Raw genomic sequence first — 26628 nt, 5'->3', positions numbered from 1 at the left:
GGAAAAGGTAGGAAGCAGATCCCAAAAGGGGAAGTAGCAAACTGGTGATTTAAGGATGAAGGATTTTGGAACCACCTCTGGCTCTCTGGCAGCACAGTTCTCAATGAGCCAGGTGGAGCAAATCCTGGACCTTGGACAAAAGCACATTGCAAGCTTGGTTCTTAATTTTGGGAAGGGGTGCAATGACAGAGCTCTGCTCCTGCACAGACCCCAGAGAGGAAGGAAAAGATCTTCTTCTTCATCAGTCTCAGCTTCTCTTGGCTCAGTTTTATCAGCCACCTCCTCCTGCTGTACAAGAGACTTTTATAGTTAGAAATGAAGAGACTTCAACCCCCCAAAAAGTGTTATTCTGAAATGCTCAACAGCCTTTAATTCATTTTGAACCTAGAGGTAAAGAAAAAAATAGGCAAAAAATACATCACAGCCTTAATCTAGGGGGAGAAAGAAAAAAAAATCATAATTTTTATAGCACATAATCAGACACTTACAAATATATTTCACTGGAGGAAAGGGTAGGAATGTGCATTTCCTATTTCCTTTTCAAGAGTCTGATGCCCAAGGGGCATCAATATGGTCATTACCCCAAATCTGCACAAGTCATTCCTAATCCAAAAAGAGGGATTTAAAAATCAACAAAAAAAAAAAAGGAGGGAAAACCCCCTGTACCCAGGAAGGGCATTTGACAGTTCCAGGTTCATGTTTCAACATAACTCAGCATCTGAATATGGGGGGAGGAAACACACTTTTGTTTTTACAGTATAAATAGTATTTTAAAAAGGTAGTACTCATGGATACAGGAATGGTGCTATTGCAGTCAGGATTTCAAACATGCAGAGGAAATTCCCCAACAACCACTCATCCCATCCCACCCTTCCCCTCCCACCTCCAAAAAAAAAAATCCTCTGCTGGTTAAATTTCTCTTTCAATTGTTTTAAATATTTCTCTCGTAGCCTGGCAACATTCTTAGTCTTTTATACAAGCAAGTTTTCTATTAAATCGTATTTTAACCGACAGGAGACAGCTCTGGAGGAGGAACAACCGAGGCTTGGAAGAACCTTGCCAATTTTTTGAAACTTTTATTAGTCTCATTTTGGTTTTTATTGGTGGAGACATCTACTGAAAAACGTCAAAAACTCAGAAATTTAAAAAAAAAACCCCAACAAAAAAAAGAAACCAAAAAACCAAAACACAACCCTGTTTTTCCAAGGTCTTACAAACACGCACGCGCAGCCACGCACACACAGAAAATAACCCGTAGCAGAGGCAGGAAGGGAGGGCTGGGAACTCCAATTCTCAAGGGAGAACAAAACCAAAGTTTAAAAAAAAAAGAAAAAAAAATTAAATTGCTTTATTCTATCTCCACTCTTTCACTAGGACAGTTTAATACCCACGGAGTCTCTTAAGATGCTAATCTACCATCTGCCAGCCCACAAATCCTTCCCACTTATTCCCTTCAAGATCCAGCCAGAGCGTTGCTTAAAAAGCCTCTCTCCCCAGAACAATGGCCACCTTGCAAAGGGGCTTAAAAAAATAATAATGAAACCCCAAGAATATTGTCTCTCTCTCTCCATCCAGTAATTTCAGGGAATTAAGTGGCAAAGATTGCAGTGAGGCGTTCCGGGCAGGGAGGGGAGGGTCCGGCTGCCCTCGCCCACCTCCACCCCATCCCTTCTCCAGCTCTGTCCTAGCACTGCCTTGTTCTCTCCCTCTGACTTGATTGAGGTCCTCCAAAGAACGTGGAAGACTTTCCAGTGACTTCAGTTTGGATCAGGCTCTTTCCCAAAACGCTGCTCCACGACAGCTCTTCGACCGGAGGTGATTCCCGAGCGTCCGAGTGGGAGCTGCCCACTCAATACTTCAGGGTTTGGTTTTGCCTTTAATGCTCCTTCAATCCTCAGGGAACTGAGTCCAGTCAAATGCAGGGCTCGCATTCCTCTTCCCCGGGAGTAACTCAAAGGGCTCAGTCTTTACTCAAGGAAAGGATGTCACGACAATCAAAGGCGGTTGGGGAATTTCTTCTTTAATAGGATAAAAGAAAAACATACAAACGCCTCCCAGGCTTCTGTCATGGAATGATTCTCACACTGTAAAGGAGCACAACTCAAAAAAAAAAAAAATAATAATAATAATTAAAAAATAAAAATAAGGAGACAAAGAAAAGGAGAAGGTTCCTAAGGGAGAAGTGCCTAGCAGAGGGCCGGAGCAGCCCTCGGAGCTCTCGGCTGCAGCAGGAAGGGGATGGCTCGGAAGGAACTAACACAAGCAGCAACAGAACACTTGCCAAAAACAGAGTGGCATCTTGGAACTGAAAGCCATGCTGGTCTCCATCTAGAAAGCAACTGTGATGGCAAAGATGGGGAAGGAAGGTGACAAGAACGACCCAAACCCGGCCATTTCTGCCCTAAGTGCCCTCCTGGTGACGTGGCAGTGATGGCCACGTCTGTGCCAGGGCTTTAAGAGAGCTCAAGGTAAGAAACATCCCAGCTGTGAAACATTTCTTTCCCCATCTTCCCCAGCTTACAAAGAAGATAGTGTTTCTTTACAAAAAAAACAAACAAAAAAAAGAACCCAGAACGTTCCAGGACATCTGTTCTCGAGCTCCCTCTCCCCGGTGTAACATCAGTCACGATTCATTTGGAGGGGAGGAGGAGGAGGAGGGGGGGGGAAGAGGATTTAATTTCTTTTCTGTTTTTTAAAGCCATCATCTAGAAAAATGCTTTGTGGAAACTTTTTGTTTTCCCGTTTTTGCTCGCGGTTTTTGTTTTTTTTTTTTAATAATGCTCATTCATAGAAAACTTCACAAAGGTGACGTCTATGTACAGAAAACACGATTCCAAAGGCTGCTTCAGTAGTCAATGTAATAGCACCTTGAAAGACAAAAGTTTGACAGGTTTGAAAAAGTCTTTTTTTTTTTTTGTGTGTGTGTGTGTGTGTGAAATTTTAACCCTTTCCAAGCCTCATTTAAAAAAAAAAAAAAAAAGAACCAGTCACAAAGCTCCATCTGTAGAAACTCTTCCAAAGTCTCCGTGGGAAATGCTGTCTGAAGGGTTTTTTTTTCCAAGCTCCCCACTCTCTTGGTCAGCAACACCTGGCAAGGTCGAGGTAGCGTGGAGCCAGACAGGGTTTTCCTGCAGTCCAAACCAAGAGGAGATGAAAGAAATTCACAGCAAACTATTGCACAGGGCTGGTCTTCCATTCCACAGTTTCCCATTTATTTTTTTTTTTCCACGAACTCAAAAAAGGGTTAATTTAAGATTTTTTTTTTTTTTTAATTAATCCTGGTTAAAACATGTTGCTCTGAGTCCCAGGCTGGTACTGTGTCTGCAACAGGCTCTCCATAAAGGCCAAGTAATCTGGGTTCTGTCCATATTCTTCAGGATTTCTGGAATTCCCCAGCCGGGGACGCTTGGCCGCTCTCACTTCGTCTCCCGAAAAAACATCTTCCTGAGGGGCCCCAGTGCTGAGGGACTGCAGGGGACATGAAACACAACCATTAGAGGCACAGCAGGAAAACAGGGAGAGAATCATGGAGCACACCTGTGGAACAGGACAGCAGGGAACAACCTGGTTCAGAGCATTCCTGGAGAACATGAGCTTCAAAGCCTGCAAAGCACCCGGATGGAATTCAGAACTCTCGGCTTCTGGAACCAAACTGGAAGGAGAAACCCTCAAGTTGCCTTTTTTTTTCTGCTTCAGAATATCTTTCACTTCCTTGCCAATCCTCTCCTTATGTCCATTCCTCCTCTGCCTCTTCTCCCAGTAGCAGACACAAAAGAAATTGGGGCTTCCCTAATTGCCTTTAAAAACAAGACCCTCGGGAAGCATTTGGGGATCACTGCACAAACAATTCCTCCTCCTCTTCCTGCTCTCACACTCCACTGAGGTGCATTTCCTTTGCTTCCACTCAAATGACATGAGGTGGGACCAGGTGGCACCACTGTGGTCCCTTCCAACCTTTTCCATTTTGGGATTCCTTGGTAGAAATTATCTCCCATGGCTCTGTCCCTTTGTCCTCCTGCTCTACAGCATCCCCTCCACAGAGAACAGGCTGAAGCTCTGGCAGCAGAAATACAGGAGGAAAGCTTTAGCTTTCAACCAGACTTGAAGCTTTCCATTCCCTTTATTCCCTTTCCAGCTTGCATTCCTTCCTCTGGAACTGTTATAAAGTCTCCACTGCACAGAATGTGATTCTTTCCAAAATCCTGGATTTCAGGGCTCAAATATGTTGTCTTTATCATTAAACAAGCTTAAATAGACTGGAATATTGTGCATGTCTTAGAAATTACTGCTATGGTGCTTATTTGCCACCAGAAATCCTTCAAGGATAACGAGGTAAATTATTATTAACCTCTAAAATTTAGGCCACGAGGTCTCACAGAGATAAACAACCTCAAACGAGACAGAGAAGCCAATGGGGCTGTACCACAGAAAGCATTTTACATGTGGGATTTTTAGGCTAAAACCCCTGAAGATTTCATGGAAAAGGGGACAAAAATTTCCTCCAACTTGTGCTCGGTCCCTCCCCAGAACTGCCTCTCCTGGGCTATTTCTGACTGGTTTAACTGGGCACAGTTATTCTTAAGGGGAGGCTGAATCATCCTCCTTTTGTCTCTTAAAAGAGACAAAAAGGAGGCCAGAACCTTGTCACAGGTTGGCTCTGGACCTGTCCCTGTCCTGCAGTGCCTGCCAGGCAGACATTTAGAACCAAGGAGAAAACTGTATATTCTCCAGTCTCATCATTTGTTTAAATGAAATGGCTTTAAAGGTTAAAGCACCAGGTTTGAAAACACCCAGCAAGTCTGGAACCAAAAAAAGCTATGAAATAAATCCCTCATCTCTTCTAGGCCCAGTAATTCCACTGTATGCACTTAAAGACAGCCTGATCTTGTAGATTAAGAGATTTATAGGTAAGAGCTACGTTCGAAATCTCCCGTTTGGTGAGAAAAGGGGGTTTGGTCCCAGGTTGATAATCAGTTCTCCAGAAAGCACTGAGCTGTAGCCAAATCCACCTCTCATTTGGACAAAATGACTCCAATATAACTAAATTCATATGGTGTAAAATGATCTGAACATAATCTTTTAACCAGAGGAAATAAAAATCCGGCCCCAACACGTGCAAGGGAAAATCGTTTCTGTGCTCCTCAAGCATTCCCAGCAAGGATTCCTTCTACTTTATGCATTTGGGGGAATGACAAGTGGTTTTACAGCCACAGAAACTGGAGGCTGCATTCACTTAATGTCTAAAAAAACACATGAAGAAGATGTGAAGGGGTTCTGCAAGTACAGCTGGTTTAGTGTTGCTATTTTGGTACCCACCAGGCGAGACTTCACTCTCTTGGGAAGCTCTTCCTCCAAGGTATAAATATCTCCACGCTTCACCATTAGCTGAGAACCATCTTCAAACTCGACCTGCAGAGAGGCAGAAGATGAAATCACAACCAGGCCTCGACATTTCCAGCCCTTGAATGGTCCATTCCCAGCCTGTCCCTTCAGGGAACACCAAGGAAGCAACGGGGGCCAGATCCCATGGATGACCTCGTTCTTAGCACTGCAGGATTGCTCTGGAATGAGCATTCCTAAGCTCTGCTAAGGATGCTGAACCCAGAAAGTGCTGTTTTCAGTGCTCTTCAGGTACCTCTGTCTTATCCAGCCCAAGGGCTCCCATGGATCCCAAAATATCTGCACCCCCAGCTGGCCCAGCACCTCTGTTCCCCCCTCCCACTACATATTCCTACTGATCTTTGATTCAAATCCTGAAAAAAAAAAAAACAGCAGCTTTTCACTCCTAATAAAAGCAGCCCTGTATTCAGGCCAATATGGTAATAAGAACTTCTTTCATCTTAAACAAAGCATTTTCACAGGTCACAAGGAAACAATTCCAGCTACTAAAGCACATTTGTATTTCAACCAGCAGAAACAGTCAGCCAGGTACAAAAAACTCCTCCCCATCAACCCTTTTTGCTAAGCACTGATTATACCATGAATTATGCATCAGATGTTCCAGGAACGTTTATTCACGGGAACGTGCACAGCAAAATGTTAAAACTATTAAAAGTTTTTAAAGAGATTCTTATTTCCTCTGCTCGAGGCTTTAATACAGTTTTCTGGATAAAGCAGAAGGACACAGATCAGAGTTTAATAGGGGTGTCAGGCTCAGCCTGGACAAATTCAGAAGGAATAAAGCATCTGTGCTCCAGCAGCTCATTCCTTACCCAGGCCCAGCGTTCCCATCATGGAGCAGCATCCAGGAGCTGGGATAATTGTGCAGGTGGGAGCTCAGGCCTTGGAAGATGAGCCCTTCTGGGGGGGTTTAAGATGCTACTTTATTTATTCCCATTTATTTCCACTTATTATTCCCTATATTATATCCCACCAGGGGACTTCCATTGTCTTTTGTCCAGAGGCATTAATCTCTTCAAAATCACAATTATTTGCTAATTCCAGCATGTGTTCTTCAAAGTATTTTGCAAAGCAAACTTTTCAAAGTATAATTTTCAACTTTTGGTACCATTTAAGAATTATTTGATCAAATGAATGCCCTGCATTTTTTAAAGCCTTCTGTGCTGAAACACTGACCCAATGTACCAGGTTAAAGCTTCCTTTACTGACCATTACAACTCCCCCAAACAAAATTCTGAATGTGGAACAAACTCAAAGACCAAAAAAACCCTCACTGCTGTTTTACTCACCTTAAAAACCAGAGAAGGTGGGAGTGAAGGTTTCCAATTCCTCACACAACAGCAGCAGGAATTTCCAAATGCTGCTGCTGCTGCTCCACAAAACACCTTCCCATAACTAGAGGATTATTCCCCACTCTCCTGACCCTTTATATCCCTCCCTCTCCCCTCAAAGTGCTGGTACTGCTTTGATGGTTGGACTTGATGATTTAAAAGTCTTTTCCAACCTTAATGATTCTGAAGTGCTGAGGAAAGTTATTCTAATTATGTAGCTACTGATTCATGTGGAACTAGAGATGAGGAGCTCAGCTCCAGCCATCAGAGCACTTCAAGTAGGGCACTTTTAGCCTGATCTATAAGGAAAAAGGCAAATTTGTTTTACATTTTAAAAGCAGGTCCAGTCTAGACGTGTTTCTATCCCCACATCCACATTCTGCCACAGAAAACCTTCACCCTGACCCTGTTCAACACCCTGTTTCTCTTTACCCTCCCAGTAGTATTCATTTCAGGAGGCAAATTCTCCTTCCTGACCAAGTGTTCAACACCAGGGAGCTGCACAGTGCCAGGGACCATCAGACTATGAAATCCCTGGGTCCTCTGCCACACTCACCTGGTAAATCTGGCTGATCTGGGCTGCAATAAACTTGGCTTTATAGATGATCCCATCTGTCCACTGCAGCTGAACCAGCTCCCCCTCCAGAGGGGGTCCCATTTGGATGCAGTCCCTGCTCTGAAGACAGAGGGAAACAGGTCAGAGAGACACCAAAGCTCAGGAACCAGAGAGGTGTTTAAATCACTGCCCAAAGAAGCTGCTACACAGCACTATAAGTAGGTGGAAGATAAGTTTCTGCCCTTGGGATTAATTGTGGGCATCTCAAACAAAACCAGCGTGAGAGACCGGGAATGACAGCACCCAGTGCTGGGACATTTCTCATTACAAATCCCAAAACACCAGATCTGCTCTATCTCAAAAACAAGCAGGGCAGCTCAGTGAATCAGTGGCACAATCAGGAAGGGAATGCATGAGTTGACAAATAAGCCTCTTCTAGACATTCCCTCTATTAAGTGAACTCCCTATTCTGAAGCAGAAGCAGCTCACAGACAATTTGCTTCCCCCATGAATCACACTTGTCAGTTGAAAAATAAGATTATTCAACCACAAAATAAAGAGGACAAAACTTAAAACAAACACTACTTTCTGTGAAGTCATCTGCATTCAGCAAAATCACATCTTTGTCAAGGAACCAAAAAAAATAAATGAGATAATGTCAGAAACAAGAACTGCAGTGAAGAGCGGGATGAGATTTTCTGAGCAAGCAGCGACTTAACTTTTTAATTTTAATTATTTTTTTTTTTAAATTTACTTTGCTGTTCCAGCCCAAAGCACACGAGAGGAAGGCACAAATCATACTTGGCACTCATCTATAAAGCCCCAGCCTCCACAGAGCTGCTTACAATGATGCTTTCGGGATAAACGTTGTCGCTGTAGGAACCGTCGTCAAAGTTGACTTCGTAGAAGGTCTGCGTGGTTGTGCCGATCACTCTGCACCGGTAGTAGAGCCCATTCCGGTTCTTTGTGATCACAGTCTGCCCCAGGGCCACCTCCCTTCGGAATGGGATCTGTGGGAGAGGGAAAAGGGAAACATCTGCAACCTGCAAATTGGAAAAGCTGCGCCAAAAATATCACGGAATCGTGGAACGGTTTGGGTTGGGAGGGAACTTAAAGCTCGTGGAGTTCCAACCCCAACACCAATCTTCATCAGCATCAGAAGATCTCAGGAAAGCTGTATCTGATGGGGGGTTGCTGTCTCTGGATAATTGTGTCCTTCTCCAGCAGAGCAGTTCCTCAGCAATAATGGAGCAAGAGGCAGCGGGTTCCTCCAGCCCCTCAGATCACACAATCATCATGGAAGGGTTTGGGTTGGAAGGGACCTTAAACCCATCCAGTGCCACCCTGCCATGGGCAGGGACACCTTCCACCAGCCCAGGTTGCTCCAAGCCCTGTCCAACCTGGCCTTGGACACTTCCAGGGATGGGGCAGCCACAGCTGCTCTGGGAAATCCATCCCAGCCCCTCCCCACCCTCACAGGGAGGAATTGCTTCCCAATATCCCATCTAAACCTACTACCTTTGAGATTAAAGCCATTCCCAGTACTGCCTTTCTGGATAATCTTTCTGCATTAGCCAGAAAAGTGTAATAAGTCTTGAGCCAACACAGGTGCAGAAAAACAATTCTAAAAAAAACCCAAAAAACCCCAAAACAAGCTGACAAAAAAGAAAATAACCCAAAAACCCACCAAAAAAACCCCTGACAAAACAAAACAAAACCAAACCACCATCCAAAAATAGTCTTGGAGACCTCATTGCAGTTACAACTTCCTTGTGAGGGGCAGAGGAGGGGCAGGCCCTGAGCTCTGCTCTGTGGGGTCAGGGACAGGACCCAGGGCAGGCTCAGGTTGGATCTCAGGAAAAGGTTCTTCCCCCAGAGGGTGGTTGGGCACTGACCAGGCTCCCCAGGGCAGTGGGCACAGCCCCAAGGCTGCCAGAGCTCCAGGAGTGTTAGGATGACACTCTGGAGCACAGGATGTGACTCTTGGGGATGGTCCCGTGCAGAGCCAGGAGTTGGACTCAACGATCCTTGTGGGTTCCTTCCAACTCAACCCATTCTGTGATTCTGTGATTCTGCAACCTAAACCCCCCAAAACAACCCCAAGGCCCCAAAACCCAAGGCAGAGCCCTACATTCTGGTTTGCTGCTTTGTGTTTGAAGCAGGTGATGGACACCACGTAGGGCCAGTCGTCGGGCTCCATGGGCACTCCGGCCGCGTGCGCGCACGTGACGTGGAAGGACGTGGAGCAGTGCTCGTAGGAGCACTGGATGCAGGCACCCGACACCCTCTTCATCCTCTTCCGACAGTAGACACATTTCTGGAAGGAAACAGAGGTTGGGGTTATGCAGGCAGGCAACAGATCCAATGGGATGCAGGGCACCGGGGTCTGGCACGGCGGGAAGTCTGTGGGACGTGTCCAGGGCACGGGAGCCACAGGCAAAAATGGTGTTTGGTGTCAAGAGGTTGGTTCCACACTGACAGAATTGTCTATAGACACCTCCCTAGAATCACTTGGAAACCAAAAACCTGGGGGAAAATTGAGGGGGGGAGGGAAGTTGTGGGAATAAGTCAGGGGGGAAAAGTCCGGGGGGAAAAAGTCACAGGGAAAACTCACACCAGGGGGAAAGTCAGGGGGAAAAACTTGGGGGGGGAAAACTCAGGGGGGAAATAACTTGGAGAAATAAGTTGTGGGAGAAAAAGTCTGGGGGGAAAAAAGTCTGGGGTGAAAAATTCAGGGTGGAAAAATTCAGGATGGAAAAACTCAGGGGGGAAAAACTCGGGGGGGGAAAATTCAGGGAGGAAAACTCAGAGGAAAAACTCATGGGGAAAATTCAGGGAGAAAAAACTTGGGGGAATAAGTCGGGGTGAAAAAGTCCGTGGAGAAAAACTTGGTGGGAGGGAAAAACTCATGAGGGAAAAACTCTGGGGGGAAAACTGGGGGGGGGGGGGGCTCGGGGGGAAAAACTGGGGAGGGGGAAAAACTCAAGAGGGAAAAAACTCGGAGGGAAAAACTTGGGGGGAAAAACTCAGGGAGAAAAACTCAGGGGAAAAACCTCATCATTCCCTTGGCCATGAGAGCACCTCCCAGTCCCTCAGCCCTCCAGAGCCACACTGGGCAGTGACTTAAGCCCAGTTTAAGACTCTGTTCACTGGAGGGTTCAGAGAATGGGAGGGCAAAGCAGGCAAAGACCCCTCAGTGTCACCAGAGAACTGCTACAACTCCCCCCTCCCCCTGCTCAGACACAGGAATGTCCCCACATTAACTCCTGAATCAGCTGGATCCTCGCAGATGTGCTGCTGGAAAATGATGTTTCCATGTTTTTTGAAAGAACAGAACACAATAACTGGGGAGTAATTCGCCCTGATTATATTTAATGGAACATTCTATCGATTAGATCTAATAGGATATAATTTTATGGAATGGAACAAAAATATCGTGTGTTTATTTTAGATGCAGAAGCCCATCAACCATAAATATTTTATTGGCATCCATGGCAGATGAGCCATTGGAGGTAATTCAGGCAGTTTTGCAAACAAAAGAAAATAAAAACATTGTACCAAACAGCAGAATTACGGGGGGGGGGAAGGTCTGAAATCTTTCAGTCATTTTTACACTCATTTTCTGCAAAGCAGATCCAGTTATTAGGTAAATCAATGTAAGATGTGTGGCTATTTTAAAAAGAAATTACATGTTTTTCAAAGCTAAAAATCCTAAGCCTGATGGCACTGAGAGTTGGCAGCGAGCATGAGGTGTGGTAGGAACAAGATACACTTCCTCACTCCCTAAAACAGCATCAATTCTTGTTTTCAGCCCCTCAAAAATACAGAAAAGCAGATCTTGGGAATCCCAACCGAAAGAAGTTTAAGTTGGATGCTTGCATAACGTTTCCAGGGAATTACTGGGAACATCATTCTTAGTTTTCAGTATTTCCACTCTAGGGAACCTGTCACTGATCATCAAATCCCAGACTGGTTTGGGTTGGAAGGGACCTTAAGGATCATCTCATCCCATCCCATCCATGGGCAGGGACACCTTCCACTAGCCCAGGTTGCTCCAGCCTGGCCTTGGACACTCCCAGGGATGGGGCAGCTTCTTTACCTTATCTGAGGCTGGGACAAGGCAAATCAGGACAAAATTAATGTCACCCCCCAGACAAATGTGCACTTTACTTGCTAAAATGAACAGCCCATATAAATAAAATACTGAGGAATATTTGATGTCCATGAACCTGAACATACAGCTGGGTAAGTTAGTTATTACAAAACAAGAATTCCACAGACAAGGAGGAACAGAGGGAAGCAGGAATTTTTAGTGCCTGTTTCCAGCTGGCCACCCCCAAAACACACCACTGTCCCCTTCCCAATCCATCCACTCATCTGAACATGAATGTCCTATAAACACATCAGGAATGATGGATTCATTTTGTCTCTGATATCCAACAGAGCTCTCCTTCCCCTCTCACCTTCCCCAGCCTCTCCTTCCCCTCATTTCCATTAAAACAGTGCTCAAACTATGCACCAGTACAGAACACACGACCTAAATTTTAAGATCCATATGAATTACTACATCCCACAGGATTGGGAATGTAACATAAGCTGCCTGAGATCACACAATAAACCAATACAACCCCCAGAAGCACAAGTTCACTCTGTTTCTAGATCTGAGCCATCTTAAAAGTGTACCCTCAAAAAACTTGAAGGGTGGTTCCATATTATAAACTATTCATAGTTTAGAATATAAAATATATACTGCCAGATATAAAATAGGAATTGCCAAATTTTCATGTTTGATTTGAGTTCTCACAGCTGAGAGCAGAGGTCCCACTGCACTCACTACAAACCACTGCCAAGACAAAAAACATTCCAATGCCTTTAAACTGCCAGAGGGCAGGTTTAGATGAGATTCTGGGAAGGAATTCCTCCCTGGGAGGGTGGAGAGACCCTGGCACAGGTTGGGCAGAGAAGCTGTGGCTGCCCCATCCCTGGAAGTGTCCAAGGCCAGGTTGGAGCACCCTGGGCTGGTGAAAGGTGTCCCTGCCCATGGCAGGGGGTGGCACTGGACGGGCTTTAAGGTCCCTTCCAACCCAAACTGTTCCATGATTCTGCCATTCCTTCTCCAACATTATCTCTCTTCCTTGAAAGCAAAAGATGCCAAAGAAAAGGAGATGTGTTATTCCCTATTCCTGTGCAACATCTCCCCTCCCTGCCTGGGCTCTCTCTGAAATAAATAAGCCACATTCCTCCCTGTGAATCAACTGAAGTCAGTTTGTTTACACCAAAGATTAATTTGGCCTTTTTACACAAACGAACAAAAACCAGGAAATTCAAAGCCAGAGCCTCAGTGCTGCCAGAACGTGGGTTTAGCCTTTAATAAGCTGAGCCTTTATCACTCTGCAAACCATGTTCCAAAGGCAGATAAGCACCAGGAAAGTGCACAGCAGGACACGGCCTGAGAGCCAGTCAATAGAGATCCCATTATTAACCTGTCAATACCCAACTGTCCCAGCAGCACAACAATGCTGATACACGGGGGGCTCAGGGGAGAGTTAACCCTCCTGGGGCAGGAATCTGCCCCTGCTGATGCAAACAGGATTTTTCCAAGGGAAAGGATTAGCACACACCTAATGCCACCCTCGTGCCAACGCAAACTCCATGTGACAGGAGGAAGAGCTGCCACAGTGAGGGGGATGTTCAGTGCAAATAGGATCAGAAATGAAGAAAAACGTGAGTTACAGTGAGCCTGAAGGGTAGAGAATGATGGAAAAAGTAAAAACTCTTCCCTGTGAGGGTGGGGTTGCCCAGAGAAGCTGTGGTTGCCCCATCCCTGGAAGTGTCCAAGGCCAGGCTGGAGCAACCTGGGATAGTGGAAGGTGTCCCTGCCCATGCCACAGGGTGGAATAAGATGAGCTTTAAGTTGCCTTCCAATCTAAAGTGTCCTGTGATCCTGTGAAAATGCAGAAGACCTGGATGTGTGGGAGATGGGATGGCCAGAAACACCAGTGCCAAGAGCTGTGGCAAAGCAGCACATGGAGATTTAAAGCCGCTTTCTGTGGGAGGGAAAAGAGAAGGTCTAAAAACACAGGAGAGAAATCTTTGGAATAAATGCACACCAGAGAGTCAGGTCACAGCTGAGAGTAAGAAATGGGCTGTCTCCTGCATGATGAACACTGCAATTCATTTACTCCACTGAGGAATGACAGCTAATTATTCCAAATTTCCACGTCATAAATAATTTACGTGCAAGAGCCTGTAATATGCCATCAATCACGGAGCATGGAAACTGCATTCCTGAAAATGATGCCATACCCACAAATGGACTGAAAAGTCCCTGCTTCAACAGGGAGACCTGGTACAAGCTTAAAGAACAGGATGTACCTTTAACCACTGCAATGCTTTGGTACCTCAGCCCTCTCACAGTAATTAAAACAGTACAAACACATTAAAAAAATCAAACAATAATCATGGATAAACCCTGCCCCCTCTTTCCTCCATTACCTTCATCTATTCACTTCAACTGTCCTCAACCTTCACATCATTCCTTCTCTCCTTTTCCATCTTTTTCAGCCACAAAGGTCACCTCTCCAATTTTACCCAGGACTGCATCAACTCCATCATTCCGAAGTCATCAGATCCAACACCAGCACCTTTTGGTCACCCTCAGTTTATCTTCCTGAATGCAGCTGCTCACCTCCAAAGCACAGACACAGACACAGCTCCTCCACTGACTCCTCGTGCTCCAAATTCCTATAAAGAATCCTAGAATTCCCCATTGTGGTTCAGGAGTGTGTTTCTCCACAAAATCATATCCAATTTAAATTTCCTTTGTACTTCACACCCCACCCCACTGCTGCTGCTGGAAGTACCTCTGCCCCTACATTCTGCCCTCCAAATTAATTGTTTAATCTTTATAATCTAGTTTATAACCCTAAAACTTTCCAAGTGAAGGGCTTAAAGCCAGGCTTTGACATTTGACATTTGACAGGCTCTGGCTAACATCAACAGAAGGAATACCTGCCTGTAAATCCCAACATTGGACTGTGTAAGTCAAGGTACTTCATACAAACATTCTCTACCTCCCCTGAGACAGAAAGAAAACAGGAGGTGCAATACAACAGTGAACAAATCAAACAAAATTCCTTTCCAGAGCTTGAGGAGCATTTGGACAATGCTCTCAGGCACAGGGGGGGATTCTCGGGGTTATTCTTTGCAGAGCCAGGACCTGGACTTTGATGATCCTTGTGAGTCCCTTCCAAGTCAGGATATTCTATGATTCCATGAAAATATGAAGTTTTAATTCGGGAATGAAAGAGAAAGGTGTGCAGCAGGTCCCTGCAGAGGCCCAGCCAACACTTTTGAGCAGAATGAAGCAACAGATTCCGACGTACGCTGACAGTGCCCTGGCTCTGCAGGACTGCGAGGCAGCCAAAGAAGAGTTAAAGAATTAAGCCATGTTTCCTTGTGAGGCTCCATTAAGCAATACAAGTGAGTCTTGTGTAAAAGGATTTTAAGTTCAGCGTTACAAGTGCTGGTAATGAAGAGGATGCAGGCTGGAAATGTCAGCTGATCCATAAAGAAGCGCCGCGGCAAAGATTTATCGCCCTCGCATCGCTCTGCTCCAGCACTCCTCCTGAATAATGAATGCTTTTTACATTCACATTTGTGTACAAAACCCATTTGCACAACAGAGAAATAACTCTGGAGGCAGGGATGGATCCTTCCTAATCCCTCACCCGGGCTCCCTGCACTAAAGAGCAGCTCTGCTAAGGAATCCATCAGTGCTATCCCATGTATCACTGCTCCAGCACCTTCCCCATCCCACACTGTGTCACCCAGCTGACTTCTGCACCAAAAAAAGCAGCAAAAGCACAATTTATTTTGCAATAACACAGTGTAGTGATGGAGCATTAACTAACATTAAGATTAATTGCTCTGAGCTAGTGAATCATCCATTACTAATCCCTGGGATGAGGCCACGCAGCTGAATAACAACTTGTAGCTGGACTGGTATTAAAATCTTCCCAGTCTCGCCTTGCAGTCAGGGTCACAAAATGTTTATTCATTTCTACAGGAGATCTCTTGATAGAAAAAGAGAAATATTGTGAAGAAAGATGAATCAAATCAGAGATGAACAAGTCAGCTTCTCTCTAGTCACCACATCCCTTCACAGTCCCGCTGTGCAATGCTTGGAGTAAATGAAGCTTTCAGGCAGTGTACACCTGATTGCAGGTGGGACAGGGTCCTGGGCTCTGCCCAGGGTATGAGCACATTCCCAGAGAGTAAAGGCACATCTGGAACTCACAAGCTGTTTGTGTGTCAAAGCACTGAGACAGTGCTCAGCAGATATCAAATGCTGCAGCTTCCCACAGCTTTTGTTTGGAAATAAGAGCGAGATCACCTCCAACCTCAGCTACTTTATGAACCCACACAACGTTTTTCTGTCTAGTTACAGCTTTTTCCTTTGGCTCTCGTTCCCAAACACTCTCCCCAGGTAAGAGACACCCACCAGTTTCCATCTCTGCTCTGGAATAGCGCTGATATCCACAGGATGACGCTCTATTACATTGAGGAAACGGGCCTCGGGGACAGCAATAGCACAGATTACATGGACCCACCTGGGGAACAAAGCAAAGAGACAAATCAGAGGCTGCCATTAGTTGAATTAAATGCTCAGGAGGGCAGTTAACATTTCCCTGCCTCCCTCAGCATCAAGGCATATTTATATGGGTTGGCAGCCTTGGCAACGTTACCGACTGTTAATTACGGTCGCGCGAGGTAAATGTCTCTGCAACAACAGGGATCAACCTGCTTGTGCATCTGATTTTGCATGATACTAAATGCTCTCTGAGAAGACTTTTCTCTGAGAAACAACCATGATCAACAAGTGTCCAGAACCTCTGCTGTGGAGCACCTGGTGCAGTGTAAGACAGCACAGTCACTCAGGCTCGTCCTGCCGAGCGCGGAGCTGTCACCTCCAGAACACCAAAACTTGCTGGTACCCTGAGTATTGAGACCAAATTTACAACAGCAGGAGATTGGATGGCATGTGGAAGGAAAATAGCCCAAAATACAACACTCACCGCCCATCAGTGGTCATCTGAAGAGCTCCTCCCCTGAGATTGCACAGGCAACATTCCTGCAGGAACACAACTCCTTCAGAACTGGATGGGAAAGCTCGGCCTATCTCCCCCCAGAAATGACTACACCCCACCTGGGATGTCCCAGGCACACTGAACCTTCCCACTACCCATCTCTGGAGAAGTATCTGGCCAGGCCCAGAGAGTGGTGGTGAACGGGGCTGCATCCAGTTGGCAGCCGGTCACTAGTGGTGTCCCCCAGGGACAGTGTTGGGCCCAGTTCTATTTAATATCTTTATCGATGATTTAGATGAGGGGATTGAGTCCACCATCAGCAAATTTGCAGATGACACTAAGTTGGGGGGAAGTGTCCATCAGCTGGAAGGCAGGAGGGCTCTGCAGAGGGACCTGGATGGGTTGGAGAGTTGGGCTGATTCCAAGGGGATGAGGTTCAACCAGGCCAAGGGCCGGGTCCTGCACTTTGGCCACAACAACCCCCAGCAGCCCCATGGGCTGGGACAGAGTGGCTGGAGAGCAGCCAGGCAGGAAGGGAGCTGGGAGTGTGGATGGACAGGGAGCTGAACAGGAGCCAGAGTGTGCCCAGGTGGCCAAGAGGGCCAATGGATCCTGGCCTGGATCAGGAACAGTGTGGCCAACAGGGCCAGGGAAGTGATTCTTGCCCTGGACTCAGCACTGGTGAGGCCACCCCTGGAGTGCTGTGTCCAGTTCTGGGCCCTCAGCTCAGGAAGGACATTGAGGTCCTGGAGCAGGTCCAGAGAAGAGCAACGAGGCTGGGGAAGGGACTGGAGCACAAGTGCTGTGAGGAGAGGCTGAGGGAGCTGGGGCTGTTCAGCCTGGAGAAGAGGAGGCTCAGGGGAGACCTCCTCACTCTCTGCAACTCCCTGACAGGAGGGGGGAGCCGGGGGGGGTTGGTCTCTTTTTCCAGGCAACTCTCAGCAAGACAAGAGGGCTCAGGGTCTTCAGCTGTGCCAGGGGAGGTTTAGGTTGGATATCAGGAAGAATTTCTTTGCAGAGAGGGTGATCAGCCATTGGAATGGGCTGCCCAGGGAAGTGGTGGATTCTCTGTCCCTGGAGGTTTTTAAGCTGAGACTGGATGTGGCATCAGTGCCATGGGCTGGGAACCACGGCGGGGTTGGATCAAGGGTTGGATTGATGATCTCAGAGGTCCCTTCCAACCCAGCTGATTCTATGATTCTATGATTCTATGACTCCCAGAGTATCCCATGGGAATTGTGTGGTCTCCAGAGGGGCAGGTCCTTACCGCTGCCCAGGCGTTGGCTGAGCACCGCGAGCAAGACCAGCTCTCGTTCACCAGGTCTGGACGAATTCCATAACAGCCTGAAAGAAAACAATCATATCCTCATCAGGTCAGAGTTTTCCCAACATATCTGTGGTATTGACTTGTTGACTTTTCAGTGAGAAGCATCTCTGAGAGCAGGTGCAGCATTTGGATGATTATATTCAGTAGGCTCAGACTAAAGTCTGAGGGGGGAGAATTTGGGACCAGCAGGTCTAAAAATAAATAAAAAACCCACATACAGGAAACTCTCAATATTTTTTTTTCATTTTTCTAAGGATTACAATAACAGGCCTTTGATCCTTCAGGCAGGAACTGGGCTCCAAAGTGATGCTATCACTGCTGGAAGGCACTCACACAACAAAACAGGTAACGCCACTGAATTTTGGCAAGATTGAAGCAATTCTCTTTGCTACATGGTGTTAAGAGGAAGGACAAACCCAATAAACCTGCAAGGAAATTAAATACCTGCATTTCACTTATTTAACAGTATTTAATTTATGGTTATATAAAGTGTTAGAAACATCTGATTTTACAGAGCATCAACTACTGTAACACTCAAGCACCAAATCCTCCTACAGCAACACCAAAATAGTAAAGTGGCATTAAAGCCATAATAAAGACAGAGAAACAAGAACAAAAAAGTCCCTAAAATTCTGTAAAAGGCACTGAGGTTTGTCACTGAAAACAATGGGGAAATTACACAGAAATAGTTTTGAAAAAGTGGATCTATGTGATTCCTGCAAGCTTGTAAAGCAAGTGGAAAATCAAATATAAGCATCCCAAATAAAACACAGCTCATCCCACCCAGCCTTTACCTATCCTAACAAAACTCCATCCAGCCTTCACCTATCCTAAAAAGCTGAACAGAAAGTTTCAGCTGGGAACAACAATCTCAAATTACTGAATTAAACTTAAATGAAGTCATTCAGAAAGCACTGGGATTGCCACCATAACCTGATTTATAAATATCATCCACTTAGCCAGATAAACAGCATGTCAAAAAAAGTCAATAGTATGGATCTGCAGCTGTTCTCCACAGCTGAGATCTCTTTTCATCATATGGCAAATCAGGAAAGCAGATTCCACCCAGTCCTAGAACATGGGCAGGGGGTTCAGTCCAAAACCTGAGCTGAGACAGAAGCAGACACTGAGCTGGAATAGTGCTGGACCTCACAGGGGTGGGGAGCAGGCTGGGATTTCAGCATGGATTTCCTGCTCCAGGACCACAGGCAGCTGGAATATGGGATCTGGGAAAAGGAGACTGAGGGGAGACCTTATTGCTCTCCACAACTCCCTGACAGGAGGTTGGAGCCAGGAGGGGGGACGGGCTCTTCTTCCACATAAACAAGCAACGGGACGAGAGGAAACAACCTCAAGCTGTGCCAGGGGAGGTTTAGACGGAAAATTAGGAAAAATTTCTTCATGGAAAGGGTTGTGAAGCATTGGCACATGCTGCCCAGGGCAGTGGGGGAGTCACCATCCCTGGAGGTGTTCAAACAATGTGTGGATGTGGCACTTAAGGACATGGTTTTGTGGTGAACACGGTGGTGGTGATGGGGTGACTGTTGGACTTGATCTTAAAGGTCTTTTCCAACTTTAATGATTCTATGAGGGGAGAACAATCATATTTACTGAGCCCCAGACTGTCCCATAAGGACAACTCTAGCAGACCAAGAAAAATATGCTCTTTTTATGGATTTTGTCAACGCCTCAAAAGCCCAGAAACCTTCACAAAACCTTCCCCCTCCGTCTGTTCCGGCTGCTGCCATAACCCAGCACAGTTTGTGAGGACACTTCTCAAGAACACTCAGGCTGCCAACTGGTTTTACAGCACAGATTAGCCAAAATACACCCCTCAACACTGCAATCCTGCAATGAAAGCAAATGGATCCTCTGCAGCAAAGTCAAAGGCACGTCACAGACTTGAGAAAACAAGAATTCACTGGAGACTCCAGCAGATTTAAGGTCTGTCCTGTCCTCGAGGGGAGAGCACAGCCACAATAAAAAGCTGCATTTCTCTCCACCCTGAGTGTGCACATTAACATCATCTTGCCCACATCCCTCTGTCCCTAAATAGAATTTGGCCACTGAAACCATTTTGATAGACTGGACTATTGCAGACATATGGATGGACAAGATGTGGCATCTCTGATTGCTACAGAGGCCACAATTTGGGAAGGAAGGAACATCCTCACTGTGCTTATTAGCCAGGAATGACCATAATCAGGGATTCAGCACAGAAATAAAAGTTGCCTTCCAGTTCTCCACCAGAGCCAGCCCTGCTGAGCTGCCTGGGGACCTGCAGGCTCTAAAATCAGAACAACAAAAGTAATTCCAGCTGATGCAAGTCAAATAAGATTCCCCATCTGTCAAGATCCAACAGCTGAGCAGTAATTCGTCACATCTCCTACGAGCCCAAATGTTAACTGGATGTTGTACAATCCACACTGAAGGTACACGCTCCACCAGGATTAATCAGATCTTCTTTTAGACAGAACTATCAGGGAAGCAAACAGACATATGTTCCCTCTTGTAATCAAGTGCCATTACTACAAACAGTATCACAGACACTAATAAAATGTATCTCCAGCTCCTCCATAATCTCTGCTGCACGCAGGAACAATACAGCCTCACCCAGCAGAGCAATTTGGGGAGGAAATATTTGAGAGGAAAGAGTGCAATAAGCCTTGTGAGCTCTGCTTTATTACAGAAAATGAAAGATATCGAAAGAAAGAATCTGTTCTGTGAGACGGGAAAAAGATCAGCCAACAAAACAACCCCTAAAAAGAATATTGGTGTGAATTTTTAAGATCAGTGACTGCCAAGGTGGACTTGAATATACAGATATTCCTTCCAGTGGAAGGTGTTCCTGCCCGTGGCAGGGGGTTGGAAGTGGATGATTTTTAAGGTTCTTTCCAACCCAAACCATTCTGTGATTCCAAGATACACTTGCACCAGAAAAGGAAAAAAAAACAGGAGTGACAGATGTAGCAACCCTGGAATTCAAATACAGGCAACACACAAATAAACTCAGGAGTCTCCCGATGCCCCAAAGGCTTTGGGAAGGAGGGAACACTCACTAGCATGAACCTGCAGGCAGCATTTGGCACAGGATATCAAGGGACTGGTTCCATCCTCTCCAATGTAGGAATTTGAAGGAAGGGGCTCCGTGTTTTCCCCACTTGAGGTAAAGCACATCTCTGGGATCAGGGGCTTGGTCTTCTGCCCACACTTGGAAAGGTGGATGAAGGAGGACGGTTCCCCTCCGGAGACTGGGACGGCTTCCTTATCCACCTGTGAGGACTTGGAGAGGAAATGTCAGCACATGGAATCACCTCTGCCCTGGGCACAGTTTCAACTTTCAAGGCTGAGCCCTCCCCTTGCAAAAAACCCCATCCAACCCCTGCCAGCAGACAGCCAAAAATGAGCCTTAAAACCCCATTCCCAGGCACATCCCACCCCTGCCTTGCTCCTCTTCCTGAGGCCTCTCCTGGGACCTGCAATTTGTTTGGAAAGCTCAAAGAAGCTTTGGAATAATGAGCAGCTTTTCCTGGTTTTCCTCTGTAAAAAATCTGAATTCCTAAACTGCGGCTGAAAACACCCAGGAAAAATAAAAAGGAAAATCTTATTTAAAGCAAGACCTTCCCTCCCCCTCTCCCACCCCTCTGGCATCCTTCCCTACTCTTCCTGCAAGAATTCCTCCTGAAGGACATTTCAAGGTTTCTGGTAGCAGACAGAGTTAAAAGCAGTGGATTTAACCAGCCCAGCTGCACCCAGTTTTCCTCAGAACCATCAAACAACATCCAGCAATCAGGACAGATATTTTATTTTCAGTCTCTATAATAAATCAAAGAGATTTCACTGAAGGGGGGGAGGTGGGTCCTGCTTTTTCTCAGAAAAAGCTCCCACCACATATCCAAGGAATCTAAGGCACATATTCCTGGTGGACACACAAAGCCAAATCTGGCTTTCTGTGAGAACAAATCAATACACAACTGAGCAAATGACTAATTCATCTGATGAATTTTGCCTTTCTGCTCATAACATCTCCCAGAGCATATTGGTAGTTTCCAAAAGAGATGATGGATGTGCTTACTCAGTAAATTTTGATTTTGTTGCTTGTTTGCATATATTCAGCAGTCTGGGCCTGTACTGAAACACCAGCAATCATGTGCCTGATGTACAGAGTTTTCTGCACATGAAACAAGTGTTTGCAAAGCTCTTTAAATGTGTGATTTTAAAAAATGAACACTGAGAAAGCCAGAGAAGCCAGGAAATAAAAAAAAAAACCAACAAAAAAACCCAAAAAGGCTGTGCCAAATCCAAACACTTTCCTTTGGGATGCAAATTTGTAGGGGTCTGTCTTTATTACAAATGTCTACATCCTAATTTATCCATCTGAGCAGTATCAGAGGTTTAGATTAGATATTAGGAATAATTTCTTCGTGGGAAGCACAGTCAGGTATTGGAACAGGCTGGAGTCACCAGCCCTGGAAGAGTTCAAAAACCATGGGAATATGGCTCTGGATTTAGTGGTGAACGTGGGGCTGGGGCTGGACTGACAGCTGGACTTAGTCTTAGAGGTCTTCCCGAAGTTTAATGATTCCATGTGAGGAATTACCTGGTTGTAGGGGTAGAAGAGGGTGCAGACAGCACAGTATGGCTCACTCAGGGCAGCAGCTGCATTGAATTTTCTTTCAGCTGGGAAATTAAGTGCTTTATTCTTCCACTGGAAGGAAAGTAAAGATTTCAAAGCCTCTGGATCGCTCATATCTTCCTCTCCAGAAAATGGAAACGTTTCTAGAATGAAAGAAAAAAAATCCCAAAACAATGGACAGTCAGGAGAGGTTTAGAGATAGAAGAGGTGAAATGGCAGCAAGGCTGAGTTGAACAGCTCATTCTCAACAATACAAGTGCAATAAATAAAAACATTCCACTCATCCATGGTTCCTCATATGCCTTCAATACTTCCTAAATGGATATGGGTAGGTTGAACAAGACAGGGACAGAGATGACTTAATGGAACTGGCCATGAGAAGGAGGAAGAAGAAAATCTGGATTTACTGCCCTACACAACTCCACTTCCTGGCTGTGGGAACCTACTGCATCCTAATTTGAACTTTAGTAAGTTCAAAACACGTGACGTCAGTGGAGGAGATCCCCCTTTGCTCTCTCCAGGTGGGAGCTGCATTCTCTGGAAGATGTGGATGCAGTTGGTGCTGGTTGGGTCAGGACAGTTCCCAGTGTGTTCCAACCTTCCCAAGGTGCCTCCTGTGCCTGTTCCACCAACACAAACCTTGGCTATGAGAAATCCTGGTGTTCCTTTCCCAGCCATTCCATGGAGGACACACCATTAAACCTCCCCTTTGCTCTCCCCACCATCCCTCCCTCTGCCAGAGCTCTGCCAGGTCCTGCTCCTGCTAATTAGTTTGCTAATTCTTTCTTTTCATAAACCTTTAAAAGGCCTTTGGCCTTTCAGGATTAAACCACGGCAGGATCCATTTGGGGGGCCCAAGTTTCTTACCCTTCCTTAAGGAAGGAAATTTGAGTCACTGTAAGTGTTAAAGAAATTTTCCACACAAGACTAAGTGTAAATCACTCCCTGCATCACCAACCTGCAAAGTTTCCAAGAGAACAGGGAACTCAAAAACATCTTGGTAGAACATTATCCCCAGAGCTCAGCACATTAAACCAAATTGTTCACTGCCTCACTGTTAATTACTAGAAATAAGCAGTTAATGTTCTGCTCTACAGGTCTTAAGTCTCCTCCCCAATTCTCCCTCCCTTTGAAGATTTTCTGACTCTCAGGTTACCTGAAAGGATAAAAGGAACTTGGAGTAAAACATTAACAGCTGAGTTCACATCTCAGATTTTAAATGTTCCCCTCGACTAATCTAATACAGAATTGCCAGACAATGTGGAAATTTGATTATGTTTAATTAATCACTCCTCTTTGTGAGGTGATGGATGCTGTCTGTGTGGCTCTGTCATACTTCAAGCCAAGGTTATTTCCTAAAAAGTGCCTTTTCTTTTTAAGACATGAGCCAAAAACCCTCATGTTTCTCCAAATTTTAGTTGAGGCACATCAGGTGACAGGCAGGGATTTATGATACCAGTGAAATCAATGCAAGCAGCATCCTAATCCAGAGTGACAGAGGGAGAGAAAAAGGGAATGACTGCTGTGTGTTATCACCTTCTCTCCTCCCAGGATGGACCCTGGGGGACACACAGCTCCTCCACTGCAAGCAAGGAGGGACAAACAATTTGTCTGGACTGAATCTGAGTGTATCATGTGCTTAATTTACATGCTCACTGTTCCTCTTGCAGCCTCCAGATCATCCTGGTACATCATTCCCCGAAAAAGCAGGGAGTGCACAGAGCTGCTTCTATCCCCTGGTGGGGAGGGAAGGATCTGTTTGATCAGACTGTGCCCAGCAGGGCTGTAAATCAGCCCCCAGGAAATGCCAGCTTTGACAAGAGCTGCTCCTGCTCCAGCAGCCAAGTCCCCAAACACCATCCAACAAAAGTCAAGGCAGTGGGAAGGATCTGCCTAATGAGGACCCTCCAGCACAAAGTTGGCTCCAAGGTCTCACACCAAGAGAAGGTAACGAGTCTCTGCTGCCCCTCAGCTCTTCACTCCACCTCACACACCCCAAGACATCAAAGGCATCCTCCAGGGTGAGGAGAGGTGTGTTCAGGGTAACCCCTCCCTGCAGGAAGCTTCTCTGAAACCAAGGGATGTATTCCCTGAGGGGAAGTGAACAGGGAAGGTGTTGTCCTTTGGAATGAGGAGCTGTGAGCAGGGACTGGCAGCTACACCCCCAGCCCTGCCCCAACACACAGAATTTACTGTGGCCTTGTCTATATTCATGGGAAAGACCCAAAAGTGGGAAATTACACCACAAAACAGAGGGAGAGGTAGGAGTCTTTTTTTTCCCCTGGGTCCAGACTGTTGGGGCATTCACAGGGACTGGAATGTGGGAAAAGAAGGATCAGTAACGTGCAGTTAAGCACTGACAGACTTTAATTCTCATTTCTGCATCTGCCAAGAAAAGTTGGGCCCCAACACTGACATGAATTAAAAGCCTTTAAAAGGTTAGAATTAACTCTCCCCACACACACAAGAGCAGACCTGACCTCCACTGCCTTCCAAGGGGAACAGATCTCATTCCACTCCAATATTCAACACGGAGCTTTTCCTTTAAGATGCAATTTTCTGTGAACTCTCTTTTCCCTTTGCCCAAAATGCTGCCTCACTCTGCAGCCAGCAAAATATTTTTCTTGAGAGAAAAAAAAAAAAGGGTGGGAGGTGAGAAGGGAACACCTCCCACAGAGGAGTTTTGTTTCCAGCTGGGTTATCAAAATGGGAACACGCTGCATTTTCCACCAGTGAAGTGTAACACACAAAGTTCCAGGGCACCCAGTTATGGTAATGGCTTCAGGAATTTTGTGGATCAGGCAAGACAAACATTCCTGGTGGTGCTCACTCACCCTCATCACTTGAGGTCTCCTGTTTGACCACGGACAGCGGGGAGCGGGTCGGGGGTTTGCCCAGGGGGTGACGACGACTCTTTTTGATCTCCATCTTCATTTTGGAGAAGGCAGAAGCAGTCTGGAAGGAAGCAGAACAAGCTGGATGGGCATCCCAAAGGAGGGGATGGGACAAGAGAGGCAGAACTCTTGTCATAAAGGGTTCTGAAATTCACACAGCAAACTTTTCACTGCCTTTTGGCTGAAATGCTGCAGTTTTCTGAGCCAATTCCTGTAGCTGATAAAAGCCAACAGTAACTCTCCAGAAGTTGGGTAAACTACAGAGTTTTCTTTGAGTCAGAACAGGCTCAGAACATCTGCAAGCTGCCAATTCAATTTGCTTATGAAAAGTCTGGTCAATCACATACACAGCTGGGAACTCCGTGAAAATTATGGATCATCAAATCCCGGAATGGTTTGAGTTGGAAGGGACTTTAAAACACATCCAGTGCCACCCCCTGCCATGGGCAGGGACACCTTCCACCAGCCCAGGTTGCTCCAAGCCCTGTCCAACCTGGCCTTGGACACTTCCAGGGATGGGGCAGCCACAGCTTCTCTGGGCAACCTGTGCCAGGGCCTCCCCACCCTCACAGGGAAGAATTCCTTCCCAATATCCCATCTAACCCTGCCCTCTGGCAGTGGGAAACCTTCACCCTTTGTTCTATCACTACATACCCTTGTGGTGTGCCTGTACAGGGCACACAGGACCAGAAACATTTCCCAAGAACATTCCAGCATATTTACATTGTACTGGACCCACTGCCCCATTTAGCAGCCAACACCAAGTATAACATTCACCCTCCTCCCAGGAGCTCCCCATCCTGAACTGAATTATGGACTGAACAGTGAGAAAATATTCCCTCTCTCCCTGTAAAAGCCCTCTGTGGCTCTCCAGCATGGCACTATTCCACTGGAGGCTCAGAAACAATCATGGAATCAGAGAATGGCTTGGGTTGGGAAGGGCCTTGAAGGTCGTGGAGATCCTTCAGGAAGAGCAGAGACACCTTTCACCAGACCGGGGTGCCCCACCCAACCTGGCCTTGGACACTTCCAGGGATGGGACAACAACTGCGGACTCCCCTCATTACAACAAGTTACTGCTTCAAACCATCAAATCCTACAGTGCTTGCTCATGGAAAGCTGCCAATCACTGACCTCTGCAGTGACCTCTGTGGTTGCTGGCTCTGCATTCTCCTCCTCCTTCCCAGGGATGTCCAGGGGCACGGCCTGCTCCCTCCAGCCCAGGCTCTTCTGGGTGGCGAACTGCTCGAAGGCCTGCTGGCAGGACATGCGCTCCTTGTCGAACACCACCTTCTTGGTCCTGGGCACCACGTAGAGCATGGGGATGATGGGCCTGGGTTTGAAATCCTCCTCCTCCACCGGCGCCTCCGAGGGCTGGATGATGTTCAGGGGACC

The 26628-nt window shown here is 46.2% G+C and overlaps 1 protein-coding gene across 1 annotated transcript; it reads right to left on the bottom strand.

Annotated features, from left to right (window-relative positions):
- Positions 1 to 347: 347 nt before the first annotated feature.
- Positions 348 to 26625, bottom strand: LOC113978882 (lysine-specific demethylase 4B-like; the record flags this gene model as incomplete). Its single annotated transcript, XM_027706180.1, has 12 exons — positions 348 to 3468; positions 5317 to 5409; positions 7288 to 7407; positions 8133 to 8297; positions 9419 to 9604; positions 15791 to 15899; positions 16365 to 16420; positions 17644 to 17720; positions 20763 to 20985; positions 22304 to 22482; positions 25174 to 25294; positions 26368 to 26625. Coding segments are annotated over 12 exons (1773 nt in total), but the record flags the coding sequence as incomplete, so codon positions are not given.
- Positions 26626 to 26628: the final 3 nt, after the last annotated feature.

The sequence above is a fragment of the Neopelma chrysocephalum genome, unplaced genomic scaffold (genome assembly GCF_003984885.1).
Source record: "Neopelma chrysocephalum unplaced genomic scaffold, ASM398488v2 Primary Assembly neopelma1_365, whole genome shotgun sequence".
Lineage (NCBI taxonomy): Eukaryota > Metazoa > Chordata > Aves > Passeriformes > Pipridae > Neopelma > Neopelma chrysocephalum.
This window is presented reverse-complemented; position numbering and strand designations above follow the sequence as displayed.